Below are 16,340 nucleotides of genomic sequence, written 5' to 3'. Positions count from 1 at the left end.
AAGAACATAAAACAATGATAACTTGAAAGTATCTGAGCTTATGCCGAAGAAGAAGAAGAAGAAGAAGAAGAAGAAGAAGAAGAAGAAGAAGAAGAAGCAGCAGCAGCAGCAGCAGCGGCGGCGGCAGCTCACAAGATGGATGACTGCTGGGCTGGAAATTATTCACCATTGATCAGGGAGGCTTTTGGGGAGAGAGTAATTGTTGGATTGCCGAGTTCATTTAACACCTAGGAACTTTGGAAACAGTGGCTTCTAAGCCCGACTCTCTTACTGTCTCGGGCATGTCTTGGGGGTACCCACATACAGGAAGGCAAATTAACTCATCAGGACCCCATGAAGTGGCTTACCTGTGCCTGCAACAGGGTCATTAGGCTGAATAAAGACACTGAAACAGCCCATTGTCTGACATACTAGCTGCCACCCTCACCCAAAGTATTTATTAGCAATGTCCCACGCCTTTAACAGCCCAAAGTACACAGATCCAAAGAGATGCTCCTGGCACTGAGTTTCTATAGGGCAGCAAGTCCAAGTTGCTGAGCTCGCCCCAGTCTGCCACTATTGCAAATCACCACGCATATATTAGCATAATTAATGAACTCATCATGCAATAGATCCAAACACTACTGAGTTGCCTAAAGTCACCAAAATTAAAACAACACCATCAAAAGTTTGTTGTTCCCAATAGCTTTAAAATACAGTTAGCAGCCATCAGATCTTTCAATCGTTTTTATCAAGAGCCTGATTACCTATAAATTGCCCAATGCTCTGAGTTGCCTCCTTCAAACATCCTGGGCCTGGTTCCAGCATCACCTTCATGTTTGTAACACGTGGGGTGTTTTACCCTCTGACAGACCCTTTCATATGCGCAACCCTGGTTTCTGGAAACACATCTCCCCCTGATGTAACTGGACATTAACTGCCTGGGAGCTGACGTATCTGCGCCTCCCAGTCTTACAGCGAAACTAGTGCATCTGATCTCTGACAAGGTGGCTGAACCTAATCAGGACAGATCGGCTGCTGTCCAAGGTGCCAAGGGATGCAATTTGAGGATCCTTACGGAGTTATCACTCGCAGGAAAGTCAGGGGACTATAATTCTGTCACCACCAATCCCAAACTGTATGTTCAAAGCAGCTGGGGTTTCCCCCACCACACCCAGAAAAGATAGCACTTGGCCAACAAACACCTGAGATAATTGGTAGGAGGAAATTAGAAGGATGTTGCTGATACAGTAACTAGGAGCAATTTTTTTAAGGAACCTTCAGAAGCAGAACACTGGGAGTGAAGTGTGAGCTGTCAAGGATAAATGGGGATCCCGGGGAGGAGACCAACAGGAAGTCTCTGCAATTCAGCTCCCACTTATCACTGAGTGACTTGGTTGCTATTTGCCTCGCTCACTAAACCGTCACGTGTCCAAACACTCTAAGCCTCGACGGAGACCCGGCTGCCACCTGTGACAAGGCCTTGATCAGAAGTGAGAACGTCAGGAGTGGAGGTATCACTGTCAGGCCGCCGGCACTGTGCTAGTCTCTGAAGACTCCTGCGGTTTTCTTAGAGGCGCAAAAAGAGGAAATATCAGAAAAACAAACTTTGCTCTTACTGTATCGCTTCGGTCCGTCTTCCAGACAAAAGGAAAGGGTCAACGTGGCGTCATCTTCAAAAAACTCCGTGGCAAACGCGTCCCACCAGAGGTTGTCACTATCCTGCAAAGAGACGGATCATTGATTTAGCAGGCAAGAGTGGGAAATCTCTCAGAGGAGAAAGAAATAGAAAACCCAGTCACTGCTAGCATATGTGTGTGTGTGTTCTAGAAAGAGGGTGGGCGGGTGTAGGTCACTCTTCAAATGAATTGCCTCCAATGGGGACTGAATTCCAATTCAATAAACGAGTTCGTGTAAACCGAGTGAAAATTAATTTTGGAGGACATACTTGGGAAGATTCAATAAATTTACTCTAGAGCACAATGATATTTTCTTTTAACAAAATGGTTAGTATTTCATGTAAAATACATTCAACTTTTTCTCTCTTTCTCATGGCTCTTGTAAGAGTCCAATTTTATAAACAGAAACCACATTATTACAACTAGGTTAAGGAGGGTACATTTTTAAAAACACCATTTACTCCAAAAGGATATGTGTGGCTTACAGCCCTACTCTGTGCAAATATTCCTGTAGGGAATCAGGCGTGGCTGCTACATGGATATATGTAGATAGATGTGTTTCTATCTAGATGATCAAAGCAATCATCACGTGCATCTGGATTGTTTTGGAGGACTGTTTTATAGATAACCCCTAGCTTGTTATTCAAGCAGTTATTAAAAGTGAAGCTGTTCAGCAGAATGCAAACCATCCTCATGAATCCCGTTTGTTTGTCTTGGGATGAGTGCTTCCCTTGCTCATCCAGAAAACACTCCGAACTTGGCCCAGTTTAAGGTAGTGAAAATCATTGCTACTCTCCAAGGGAGGAGGGGGGCCTCCTGTCACAGGAATTAGGAAGGTTATGCAGAGCGTCATGTTTAAAAGGGGCCTCATGCTCTGGACAGTGGCCCGTTTACCCCTAAATTCTTAAGCACATTCTTTTTCCAGAAGATTGTTGGTGGGTGCCAGACCTCAGGCCCAAGATGGTTCACAGCTGCCAGTCAGAACGCGGAGGGAGGACGGGGGGGGGGGGGGGGGGGGGGGGGCGGGGAGGGAAGGGCCGCTGCTGCTCCCCACTCCATAGCCCCTCTGCTGCAGCCCTGGCGGAGACATCCAAGGCCTCAAATCTTCCCGTTAAGTTGTTCTGCTTATGACAACATTAGGTTGTTGTCACTGGCAGGCTTCGGGAACAAGTCTGCAGTCCTGGCAAGAATAATTAAGGGACCACTGAAGATGGAAGCCATCCTCTTTCCAAAAAAAAAAAAAAAAAAAAGGCAGACAAATAAATTTATTTTCGGTCTCTTTTTTTCTGGCCTCTCCCCAATCACCACACCAAAAGCCAGCACTCTTCTTAGTAAAAAGACAGTAAATATAAAACCACTCAAGGGCAATCCATGGAGCCACATACAAGCTACCCCTTTTTCTCATTTAGAAAACAAATATTAATGGAGCACTTATTATGTGCAGGCCCTCAGGATACGCAGCTGGATGAGAGACTGGTCCCTATCCCAAAGGGTTCAAAACCCACTAGTGGGAGACCTCCAAGCGAGCACCTCACAGGCAGCCCCACTCCATACCTGAGACCACGGCACAAAGCCTGGGAGCCCTGGAGGCTGTCAGAGCTTCTAGAAACGTCAGTGGGCTTAGAAGGGGAAGAGGCAGCTGCGGAAAGAAACCCTGTGTGGGAACCTGGATGCACTGGCGTATTTTATTTCACATTGCTACACAGATGGGTAAAGAATAAGTTAACATTTATGGAGTGCTTACCAAATGCCAAGCACCACTCTAAGTACTTAATGTACATTTTCCCACTTGCTCTTCACTACCTCCCTGTCCTCTCTCTCTCTCTCTCTCTCTCTCTCTCTCTCTCTCTCTCTCTCTCTGTCTCTGTCTCTCTCTCTCCAGTATAACAATAACATAATTTTCTTGTGAGCAGGGGTTCTGTTTTGCTCACTGCTCTACCTTCCAGGCACCCAAAAGGTGTGGAGCCCATGGTATCACTCAATAAAAGTTGTTTACTGTATGAGTAAAGCTGCTCACCTTATTAGTCCTACTTTACAGCTGCAGAAGCTGAAGCTTAGGTGGTCAGTGTAAGCTGCCCAAGTACATTCAGCCAAGAACTGGTGGCACTGAGATTTAAACTCGGACCCTCGGACATCCGAGACCTGCCCCGGCTCCTCTGCCTGACATTTCTCCAGCAGCCTTTGGGAAGGCAGGATTCAGGGCTCAGCAGAAAGGAGGGAGAGCTGAAAGGGAGCTATTTTGTCTCAGGTTGGTTTTTCTTCCCAGCTCCTTGCTTGTCTGCGCTGCCCCTGGCCAGGACTCACACTCAGGACAACAGTCATAATTGTCTTGCAGAGTAGATGCAACAACACTAACAATAATATCTCAGGGTAAATGTGAGCATTCACTACATTAATGGATGTAAAGTGCCCAGCAGGGAGTGCAGCACACACTGATGATCAGTAACATGCCGCATTCCTGCTTTGCCCATCCCCTGCAATATCTCACTGTCATTACTAAGGGATGAGGCATTCTCCGCTCTAAAGAACAGCACCCAAAATGGACCTGATAAAACCATCTGTTCATCACCAAGCACATTTCCCTATCACGTCCACTGGGTGTAACCCATTTGCCTGGCAGCAATGCCTGTCTACCCCACAGTTAAAACTCTGAGCAGAAATTCAGAAATTTATCAGCGCTCTCCTGCCCTGCTGATGGTTCAAAGGCCCAATGATGAGATCAGACACTCTACCATTTTCCTTAATCAAACTCTGCTTTCCAGCATTTCTGCCAAAAAAAAAAAAAAATGGGGCCCTAAAGGTAGAAACCCAGGGAGGACCCAGGCTGACCTCAAGTTGCTGGGATGGAGCATGTATGGGAGGCAACGGATTGAAGATGTTTCTCTCTCACATCGATGTTTCTCTCATTTTCTCATTAAAAACAAACAAACATGTCCTCATGTGAGGATTAAAGAAAAAAATTACTAAATGTCAAGTGCAGGCCAGTCTTTAAAAAAAAAAAAGATATATTTTTATTGATTTCAGAGAGGAAGGGAGAGGGAGAGAGAGAAACATCAATGACGAGAGAATCATTCATCTGCCGCCTCCTGCACACCTCCTACTGGGGATCGAGCCCACAAGCTGGGCATGTGCCCTTGCTCTACCCACTGAGCCAAAATGGCTAGGTCAAGGCCAGTCTTATATAGGCCTCATATGAGGGAAGAAAATTATGGAAAGAACATATACGTGAGGGTCCCTGGATTAATACTAGTACCCATTACCTGATATTTTCTAAGAGCTTCACATGCATTGAACATCTTACATTCACAACTACCATAATTGCTACCCTGGGGTAAAGCAGGTGGCCTTAGAGAGAATGTATATCCTTAACCTCTGTGTTACACTGACTTCAATATCGGAACTCTGCCTCTTACTGGCTGGATGACCTTAGTCAAGTCCTTTAACTTCTTTGCATCTGCTTGCTCATTTGTAAAGTGGGAATAATATTTCAGTGGAGCATAAAGATGAAGGAGTGACTGCCCAGCACATAGTAGCTGCTCAATAAACGGCAGCTATAATTATTCATTATTGTCTCATTCGACCATTAAATATTTATAGAAAAATCTGAATTTTAAAAAGTTAGGCTATCAGTAAAAAATCAAATAACTAGCTAGAAAGTGGTAAAGCTACTTGCAAGTCTACCTAACTCTACTTCATTTTTAAATTGATTTTATTTTCCTTAGAGCAGTTTTAGGTTCACACAAAACTGAAAGGAAGGTACAGAGATTTCCCATATGTCCCCGACCCCCACACATGGGAGCCTCCCCCATTAACAATATCCCCCATCCAAGTAGTACCTGTATTACAATTAATAAACCTGCCAGCCCATGTTTTTTTTCCAAATAATTCTTAAAATGTGATTTTCCACTTTAGATTGAAGACAAAAATGGTTCCACAGAATAGAAGGCATGACATTCGCTAGAGGACACTCTATGCCACCTGATCTCTGGCTCTCCCAGATTTTGCACACATTCCCCCACTTTCATGTGGTTTTCCTAATAAGAAACCTCCTCCTCGAACACATCCTGCTTCCAGTTAGCTGCTGGTATAGTTGCTGGGATCATATAGGCAACCTGGTGAAAGAAATCTGTGTAGTAACAAGGCTTAGGTTCCAGGCAGTGGCTGCTGTGCAGCTCCAAGGCCTCTGCTGAACCAAATACAAAATCTCTGGCAGAAGACCAAGCAGTTTGACAGAAGTTCAGTTCTTAGCCACACAGCTACCTCAGGAGCTGTAGACAACACTAAAAAAATATCAGGCCCGGCCTGCATGGCTTAGTGGTTGAGCGTCGATCTATGAACCAGGAGGTCATGGTTCAATTTCCGGTCAGGGCACATACCCAGGTTGCAGGCTCGATCCCCAGTGTGGGGCATGCAAGAGGTAGCTAATCAATGGTTCTCTCTCATTGATGTTCTATCTCTCTGCCTCTCCCTTCCTCTCTGAAAGAAAAATATATTTTTAAACAGTTAAAAAAAATCAGGATCTCCATTATTTAACTCCTACTTTTCAGTCACCTAGAATGGTCTGAGCCTTGCAGACAAAGGCTATGAGTGCTGTGCTGGGCCACATACAAGGAAGATAAAGGGGCTAAGGAAATATAAAGGGAAATGGACTGTTAGAAATTCTGCAGGGATAGCTACTGGCTAGCACTCCCCCTCACCCCCTGATTGTAAACAGCACCTCCAACATTGGGGAAATGAAAGACCCATGAAATGCCCAGTTCTCCTTGGAGCAGGCCATGGCCAAGTGCAGGAAGTGGATCAGTAGGAGACTGCGAGAGTCAAGGTTCCAAGGCCATTTTGAAGCACAGATTCCAAAGAGAAGCTCATTATGTTGGTTCTCCTTAAAGTTCAAAGGGAAGGTGCACCTGACCCCTCTCACTCATGCAGGCTATCACTTCAAGTCAAACAAACTTGAAGATCAGCCAGGAGGTGCCTTGAGACTGCCCAGCAGGTGAAGATCAACCTTTTGGGTCTCCCAAGTGAAGTTTATGGTAAAAGCCCTTAAAAACAAACTAAGGTCCTGAGGTCTTGTTCCCAGCTGTGTGGGGTGGGCATGAACATCAGATACTGGCAGACATTAGAGATACAACATTTGGTGTGTCTATCACAGAAGACATTCTATCCAGAGGAAAGCCATCCTTACCACACCAAAGGTCAACACACTCAAGAGTTTGCCTATGTGTAGCCAAAGGACCTTCTGCAGCTTACGTGTCTGAACCAAGCGGGCCCGGTTAACCATCTCCTCCCTCCCTGTCTTTTGTACATGTGGTTCTTTTGGCCTGGGAAGTCCAGCAAATGCCAAGTCCCAACCTTTGAACTCCCTTTTTCACTATCTCCTATATTAGGAGAGCGTGAACCACTACCCCCACTATAATTAGAGTGTGGATCCAATTATAATGGAATCACCAAGTTGTAATACACATGTATATGAACCTCTGACTGCTGTGCTGAACTGTGAGATGCTTAAAGACAGGGGCTGGGCATTAGGCATCTCCCCATCCTCCACAGAGCTCCCACCTATGGGTGACCCAGTGAAGGAGCAGGAAAACAGAATGAACAGGTGGAGAGGCTGCACTCACACAGTTAACATTGTAGGATTCTTAAGTGTCTAAACTCAGTGGCTGGGGGCCAGGACAGTGTGCAGACTAAGCCTTCCCTCTGTCACATTCATCAGCACAAGCCACGTATGTGACAAGTTCTTATAGAGGCAGGAACTTTAAAAATGATTTCATACCTACATAGTCATTCTATTGAGCTACCTTCTAGGTATTTTTCTTGTTCTTTTTCTGTGAAACATTGGTTAAGTAAATAAATGAGGTTTTACTTTATTAAATTTTAAAAATAAAGAACAGATGTTAATATGTTGAAGACCCATGGACCCATTATACAGAATTAACTATTATTAAAATATCTTACTTTCCTTTTTTAAAAAAGTAAAATTTTTAAATAAAAACTAATGTTTTGGATTCCACTCAATATCCTGCTCTATTTTTCTCCCCTCCCTTAGGACCTCATAAACAGCTGTCTCATGAAAATCAAATGGCCCTTCCTAGCACATGTCTAGTATTTATGTACATGACCACATTCATACACAGGCTTATTTTATGTTCTTGACATTTTATTTAAATGGTATCATGCATTGTGTTCCCTTCTTTAAACTTTTTTTTTTTTAATTTCACGCTGTGCTTTAGAGACCTATGCATTTTATATATTGGGGCCTCTTCTTTTTTTAAATAAGCTACATGGCAGTGCACAAAATGAATAAAATGGAGTTTCTTTCAGCATTTTGCTACTAATGATCTCTAGACAGTTTCGAATTCTTTGCCATTAGAAGAAATGCTGCGACAAGTGCTGTCGTAGGGCCCTTGTGCATACATATGTGTAAGGATTTCCGCCAGGGCAGTGCCTGGGTCTGGGGCGTGTGCGTATCTATATCCAGCTTTTCTAAGAGGAGATCCCTGTGCTTCCAGATTGAAGACTTATAGTCTGACCAGTGCATGGATAGAGATGAAACAAAGCCTACTTCTAAACGACATATTTCTCAGTGGGATCTACAGAGTCCAGTTCTGCCAGGAGAAAGGTGAGCATTGAGAAGTTCAAAGAAGATGCAAAAGAAACCATCAATAAAACAACAAGAAAGCCCACTGCATGGGAGAACATATTTGCCAATGTTATCTCCGATAAGGGTTTAATCTCCAGCATTTACAGGGAACTCATGCAACTTAACAAAAGGAAGAAAAAAACGCAATCAAAAAATGGGCAATGGACCTAAATAGATATTTTTCAAAAGAGGACATAAGGAAAGCCAAAAAACATATGAAAACATGCTCAAAGTAACTAATCATCCGAGAGATGCAAATCCAAATGACAATGCAGTACCATTTCACACCTGTCAAAATGGCTATCATCAACAAATCAACAATCGACGTGCTGGCGAGGATGCAGAGAAAAAGGAACCCTCGTGCACTACTGCTGCGAATGCAGACTGGTGCAGCCACTGTGGAGAACAGTATAAAGTTTCCTAAAAAAACTAAAAATGGAACTCCCATTTGACCCAGTGATCCCACTTCTAGGAACATATCCCAAGAAACTAGAAACACCAATCAGAAAGGATATATGCAACCCTAAGTTCATAGCAGCACAATTTACCATAGCTAAGATTTAGAAACAGCCTAAGTGCCCACCAGCAGGTGAGTGGATTAGAAAACTGTGGTACATCTACACAATGGAATACTATGCTGCTGTGAAAAAGAAGGAACTCTTACCATTTGCAACAGCATGGATGGACCTGGAGAGCATTGTGCTAAGCGAAATAAGCCAGTCAGAGAAAGATAAATAGCACATGATCTCACTCATTTATGGAAAATAATGAACAACATAAACTGATGAACAAAAACAGATCCAGAGACAGAGAAGCGTCGATCAGACCATCAAACCTCAGAGGGAAGGCAGGGAAGGTGGGAGGAAGGGGAGAGATCAACCAAAGGACTTGTATGCATGCATATAAGCCTAACCAATGGACACAGACACTGGGGGGAGTTTGGGGGGGTGGAGAGCGCATGAGCAGGTGGGTGGTGGAGAAATGGGAGGGATAAGGTCACATATGTAATACCTTAATCAATAAAGAAAAAAATATGAAAAAAAGAAAAGAGAAAATAATGAAGGTATATAGGCTGATATATAATGCTTAGCAAAATAAGTCAGACATAAAAAGTTAAGAACCATATGTTTTCACTGATATGTGGACTATAAAAATGAAAGCAACAAATGAACAAACAAGAAAAACAAAAACTCACAGACAGAGACAACAGTATTGTAGTTACCAGAGGGAAGGGAAATTGGGGTTTAGTTAAAGGTAAAGGGCATCAAATATATGGTGACTGAAGAAAATTTGACTTTGAATGGTCTGCACACAATCAATATGCAGATGATGTGTCATAGAACTGAACACATGAAACCCATGTAATCTTATTAACCAATGTCACCAAAAATGTTTAATTTAAAAAATAAACTATATAGGCTGATAAACATAAAAAAAGATACAATAAGGAAATAATAATAGCAATAATGAAAGTTTGCGTAGCCTTCTCTTAAAGGCAGCATGTATTTCAGGGGCTTCATTAAGCAACAGGAGGAATATTTCCTGACACTGACACCAGAAAGAAAACATAAGTGCTTCACGGTCTTCTCCAGTGACTTATGGGGCAGAATGACTGAGCTCCAAATGCCCCGATCCCTATCTGTGGCTGGAGGTGGGAGGTGGGGAGGAATCCAGCTCTCCTCACTCACAAGACTTCCGATCCGGTCCTGCCTTTCCAAGACACAGGTCCTTCCCGGCCTCACTGCAGTTTATTATCTGATTAATGTTTAGTGCATATTAATAGGTAAAAAGTGCATTCTTTTCCCAATGCTGGAAGTAACAACAGCACAGAGCAGCCTCCAGGTAAATAAAGATGAAATGAACTCAGCCCGCACACAGGCAGGAGGAGTGGGGCCGACGAGTCTCGTATATATTAATTAGGTAGAAATACCACGGAAGCTTCTCCAGTCTACATAACCCCCTGTATGCATTTCTGCAATTGAAATCCCTGGTCCCTTTGTCCCGTCTCACAGGTGAGCCCCAGTAACACTGGCAGCCAAATCATCTATCAGACTGAGAGACGCACTCAGGTCAAAGAGCAGAAGAGAGTCTTAATTATATTTTAAAATCCACCAAAGCATTTTGCGCCCGCCCTGGATTCTCTCCTGTCCCCATCTTTCGGTCTCTCCCCACCAAAAAACAGGATCCTGCTGCCAGGGCTGCCCCCTGGCATCTTTAACTTAAGTGCTGACAGGTTATATGGGATTTTTGCCAGAGTAATTATTTTTCAATTCAACAATAATGAGAAATTACCATGGCAACCACTTGTCACGTGGCACACATATACCCCCTCCAAAGAATGAGCCATACATAAAGCATCTATTCCTTGGAAAATGTGGGTGTATATATATATATTTTAATAAACTTAAACAGGTCAAAGTGGAGAGAGTATGTGAAGAGGTGGCAAAACAGGGAGATGAGAAGGGCAAGGGCTTTCTTCAGTTTCTGGGGTTCTAGAAAATAATGGTATCTCACCTATAACCCTTCTTGCTCACACACATGCACACACACTTCTAGATAGCACCCTATGAATCTGTAGCTGACCATTTAGGCCACTCCCCTTTTACACATGTCAGCTCACCTCTCTCAGAATGAGGGCACCTCCAGGAGGAAGGCAGAAGCCCACTTGGCCATGTTTGCTCTCCTTACGTTTCTTGGCCTGTCACACCCATATTATGGGACAGGAGACAATGAAAGGCCCCAGTTGCATGCTTTTTCTTTTCATAGAAGTCCCCTCCACCAAAGGAAGTGCAGGTCGTTGATTTTCCCTATCTACTAAAGTCTTCTTCTCTCATCTCTAGCCATCCCTTCTCCAAATGTGGGAGTCTTTTATCAAACCATGTCTATTCCAAATTAGCTACACTTAATAATCAAGTTACATAGCACTTACTATGTGCCAGACACTAATCTGAACTTACTGAATACCAGGCGTCCTCAAACTACGGCCCGCGGGCCACATGTGGCCCGCCGAGAACATTTATTCGGCCCGCTGGGTGCCACTGCCTGTCCTGCTTAGCAGCCGACTCGTCCCGGGCCCGCAGTGCGCATAGGAATTTGTTCATAGTCTTTTTTTAAACTATAGTCCGGCCCTCCAACGGTCTGAGGGACAGTGAACTGGCCCCCTGTTTAAAAAGTTTGAGGACCCCTGATATAAACCCCTTGAAACCTCACAACCCTCTGAGTTAAGTTCTATTTTAATCCCATTTTGTAGATGAGAAAACTGAGGCACAAATAAGGTTAATATTTAAGATTACATAACTATCAAGTTGCAGAGAATTCAAACGTGGGGACTCTTAACTCTTGAGTTTGGGCTCTTATCACCCCTCTACACTGATGTGTCTTCATCCAGAGCAACGTTCCCCAAATACTTACTGTCTTCTTGATTGTTTTAACATCCAATGAATGCTGAGTGCACTGAATGTTTGGGGTACCCCCTCCTGCGCAAGGCTTTCTACCACATCTGTGGAGTTCTATATCCAGACAGAAATAAAAGTAATCAGGTGAATCACTTGATCTCATTAGCTGGTAACTGCACGAGCATATAATGAAGGACACAGGGAGAGAATTCTAAATCCACCTTTGTATTTGTTATGGGTGTGTTTTTTAAATCTCTTTTCTCAGGGATTATATTTTTTTTCTTTCTCATTCTCAACTATGATTTTGTTTATTCTTGGCTAAATTGCATTTTATTTAACAGGAAACGTTAGTTTTCATTTAATCAGAGAAATTCTAAAACAGCGTGTCACCTTGACAGTAAATTATGTGTCTTGATAGGACATCTCAGAGCTTCACTCCCAATCCATCATGACTTCCCTTTCAGAAGGTGCTACTCCAGTTCATCCCCCCCCCCCCCCCCCCCCCCCCCCCCCCCCCCCCCCCCCCCGGCACAGGCCAGGCGGAGGCTGCCTTGGGGAAGACGTGTATTAAACAGGCAGGGAGACAAGACTTGGCATCCGACAGACACGCCTCCTCAGCTAAATGTACATCAGTGTATTTCCCCCAAACACTTGGGAAAGTCGTGTATTTCATCTCCAGCCTTGACCTACTAAATCATTAATTAATTGTGAACATTCCAAAGAGAAATATTATTGACAATAATATTAATGTTAATTAATCTAAAAATAATGACTAAACTCTATACATACTTAGGCGTCAAAATTTGATTTATTCGCCACTGGACTTATCACAACTCTACCAAAAGAATAATTTTTTTCAAAGGTCGGACTCCTCTATGCTTTATGAGGGCAGGATCTACTACACCTATGTGCTGTGCGTTTTACATGCACGGTAACTAACACCTGGCAGGCATGCAACAAGTAAGTAATTTCTGGTTATTTACATAATTTAATTTCACAAATAAGTATTTATTGCATTAAAACTGGAATACTCTCAAAACCCTGAAGAAAAACAATGGTTTTGTGTGCGAACCCTTTCATGTCCTGCGTGGTTCAGGGTTCCAGTTCAGGGTTCAGGTTCTGGAGAAGGCCGCACACAAATGAAAGAGACTAGAAAAATATTAATTTGGGAAATGGGGGCCAGGCGGAAGCCCACCTCTAGGGGGAGGACTACTCCCCCACACTCTGGCTTTGCTATCCCTTTTATTAAGGTTATGGGATACACCCATATCCTTTAGGCAAGAAATTCCAATCAGCAGGCATTTACATAAGACTAACAGGTGGAGGCTGATTCAACTACCAAGGTCTCAACTAAACAATGAGTGATTAGCTCCGACCTTTCAGAGCATTTAAGGTTGACCAGCCTTCCGGATTCCCTTTCCACATCTCTCTGTTAGTGGGACAATAATCGGTTTCGGCAGTTTTGTTTTCATAATGGTTGGTCACTTCCACTCCCTTCTCTGTTCACTCAGGAGAGCTGAATATTTAATAAGTGAATCAATGAACGTGCTCCGTGCTTCACGTGAGTTATTTCCCAGGCCTCACAGTATCCTTATCAGGTCAGTATTTTGATTGTTCCAAATCAAATGGGGAAACTGAGGCCCCTGAAGACCAAGAAATGTACCCAAGGTCACAGACCCGGTAAGAGACAACATTGGGATTTGATTGTGGAATATTTCGATTCCCGAATATTTGTTTCTATCCCAAAGCTGTACTGCCTTTTCTAATCTACATTATTCTGGCATGAGCGAGAAATAGTGTTTTTCTTCATAACTGATTCCGTGTTTGATACTCCAACATGGAGACATGCATCCTCACATATTAAAAATAATGTCCTGGGGCCGAAACCGGTTTGGCTCAGTGGATAGGGCGTCGGCCTGCGGACTGAAGGGTCCCAGGTTCGATTCCGGTCAAGGGCACGTACCTTGGTTGCGGGCACATCCCCAGTAGGAGGTGTGCAGGAGGCAGCTGATCGATGTTTCTCTCTCATCGATGTTTCTAACTCTCTATCCCTCTCCCTTCCTCTCTGTAAAAAATCAATAAAATATATTTTAAAAAAAATAATAATAATGTCCTGGGGACCCCAGGCACTCCCTCTTTGAAAGTGACAGAGCAAGACAGTGGTCGGCAAACCACGGCTCACGAGCCATGGTTTGCCGCTCTGTTGACTAATGAGTTTGCCGACCACTGCTCTAGAAGCACGGGGCTTGCGGGTGGCAGTGCCGGGGCGGTGGGCACCCTACCGCAGAGGACACCGCACCATCTAGGTGAGAGAGGTCCTGAGATGCAGGGTAATAGGATGAGGCAGCACCTCGTGTATCTTGAGAAAAGCTCACCAGAAAGGCAGGCACAAATTTTCCGTTCCAACATAAACACAGCAGACGGAGGAACATTTCTGGAAAAGCTTGCAAGAGGCGAAAGCTTGTTTTTGTGATCTGCCCAATTTCCTCTGAATCAAATGGCAGGAATAATTCTTAGAGTCTCCACTAAAAATCGGGGACTGTGCCAGGGCCCAGAGAAGCATCAGGGAACCGCTAAGAAAGAAAACGCACGTTTTTCCCTCTTCCTACTTGGAAAGAAGGAAAAACGATTTTTATTCACAAAGATAAATATCAGAAACCCAGTGTATTCTCAAAATTCAGAAGGAAAATAATAGGGTTAACTAGACACTGGTCGAAGCCTTCCCTTCTCTTTTCTGATTATACAACCAGGGGACTTAGATTCTCTCTGATTGGCCAATGACTCCAAATCTCCATCGCGGGGGCCAGTTTCTCCCTGGGATCCCAGCACTGTGGCTCCAGTGGCCTCACTGACTTCCCCACTTGTTAACCAAAGGAGGCATCTCAGGCTAAACATGGTCAAAGCCAAACCCACCCCCATTTCCACCCCTCCCCCGAAGCCTATTCTCCCTACTCTTTTCCATCTCAACAATGTAATTCCACTTTACCAGTCACTTAAGCCAACCCTTTAGGATGCATTCTTGATTCTTCTCTTTTTTCTAACTCCACACCTCCAAGCCTCCAGCAATTCTCAAGAATCTACTTCTACTACATAATGGCACCCACGCCCTTTCTTTCCCTTCACCAGCACTCCTTGTCTGGGCCTCCAATAACTGCAGCCTGAACAAGCGTGATTGCTTCCTCAGCCTTTTTCCTACAAGCACCCTGGTTTCCTATAACTGTGCTCTACAGAGAAGCCTGCATGATCTTTTTTTATTTTTTTAATATATTTTATTGATTTTTTTGCAGAGAGGAAGGGAGAGGGACAGAGAGCTAGAAACATCGATGAGAGAGAAACATCGATCAGCTGCCTCCTGCACACCCCCTACTGGGGATGTGCCCGCAACCAGGGTACATGCCCTTGACCGGAATCGAACCTGGGACCCGCAGGCCGACATTCTATCCACTGAGCCAAACCGGTTAGGGCCTGCATGATCTTTTAACAGTACCCACCACTAGATTACAACACTCTCCATGAACCCCTGCACCGTGACTCCGCATTGCTGCTTATCGCCCACGGAATGCCCTGTCCTATGAGGTTGGGACTTGGTCTTGCTCTTTGGCCTCAGTTCACCTCACTTTCAGCACAGGGACCCTCCTGCCACCCCAAGGCCACACTCTGCTCCACCAGAGGGCCCTTTGCACTAGCTAGCACTAGCAAGAGGATGCCTTTCTTCTACTTGGCATGACTTTCTCTTCCTTATCATGCAAATCTCAGCTTTCATGTCACCTCTGACCATCAATCTATAGGAGCCAACGTGCTCTCATGTCAGTCTGTGTGTTTCCTCTGGGAAGCACTTAACACTGGGCTGTGTTTATTTCCTGTCTTCCCACCTAGAAAACACAACTTCACTGAGCGCATGGGATCTTGCTGCCTGCTTTCCTGGGCAAACTGGCACACAAGAGGTGCTTAATTGATGACTGCCGAGTAAATGAGTATCCCAAATTTGTGTTAAACAGGAAAAAATAAAAGATAAATCCAGCAAAGAGACCACATCAAATTCTCTCTTGAACGTTCCCAGGGCAGCCAACTTCAGATCCAGACTTGTCTCAGCCCAGTAGAGTCCCAGGAACTTACCAGACTCTTTATTCACTTTAATTTTTAAAATAAACATATGCTATGAGTTAAAAACATTAAAAATATTTATGCCCTTTGACTCAGTAATTCTATTTCTGGGAATCCATCCAAAGGACATAATGCAAAACATGTAAATGCTTTATATGCAAAAATATTCACCATAGGAGCATTCATAATAGAAAACAAAACAAAACAAAAAAACTAGGAACAATGTGCTTGCTGCCCTACAAGAGAGGAATGACTCAAGAACTCATGATATGTCCAGTAGAAAGAAAAATATAAATCTTTAAAAAGAAGGTGTAGCCATGATTTACAAAGCCGTTCTTCTAATATAAAATGAAGAAAATGCGATGGAGCAACAGAACAGTGGGACAGATGGAGAGCTGAGATATGGATAGAAACATGTGTGGGGGTCGAGTATATGACAGAGATGGCCTTGTTAGGGAGTAGGGAGAAAGGGACTATTTGGTAAGAAGTATTAGGACAACTGGATTTTCAACATGGAAAAATAAATTTGATTCTACCTCACAT

The 16,340-nt window shown here is 43.8% G+C and overlaps 1 protein-coding gene across 8 annotated transcripts in view; it reads right to left on the bottom strand.

The window, feature by feature from the left end:
* Window positions 1–16,340, bottom strand: part of LDB2 (LIM domain binding 2) — a gene marked incomplete at its 3' end in the record, with an annotated part of 329,582 nt that overhangs the window by 204,386 nt on the left and 108,856 nt on the right. For all 8 annotated transcript variants that reach the window (XM_080668257.1, XM_080668253.1, XM_080668255.1 and 5 more), the window contains exon 2: window positions 1,599–1,701. In XM_080668257.1, coding sequence (XP_080524383.1) covers window positions 1,599–1,701 — 103 coding nt within the window. The remainder of the gene's footprint in view (window positions 1–1,598; window positions 1,702–16,340) is intronic.

This window comes from Plecotus auritus (assembly GCF_963455305.1).
Source record: "Plecotus auritus genome assembly, chromosome: 1".
In the NCBI taxonomy this organism is placed as follows: Eukaryota; Metazoa; Chordata; class Mammalia; order Chiroptera; family Vespertilionidae; genus Plecotus; species Plecotus auritus.
Note: the sequence above shows the minus strand (reverse complement) of the source record. Positions and strands in the feature narration are given on the sequence as shown.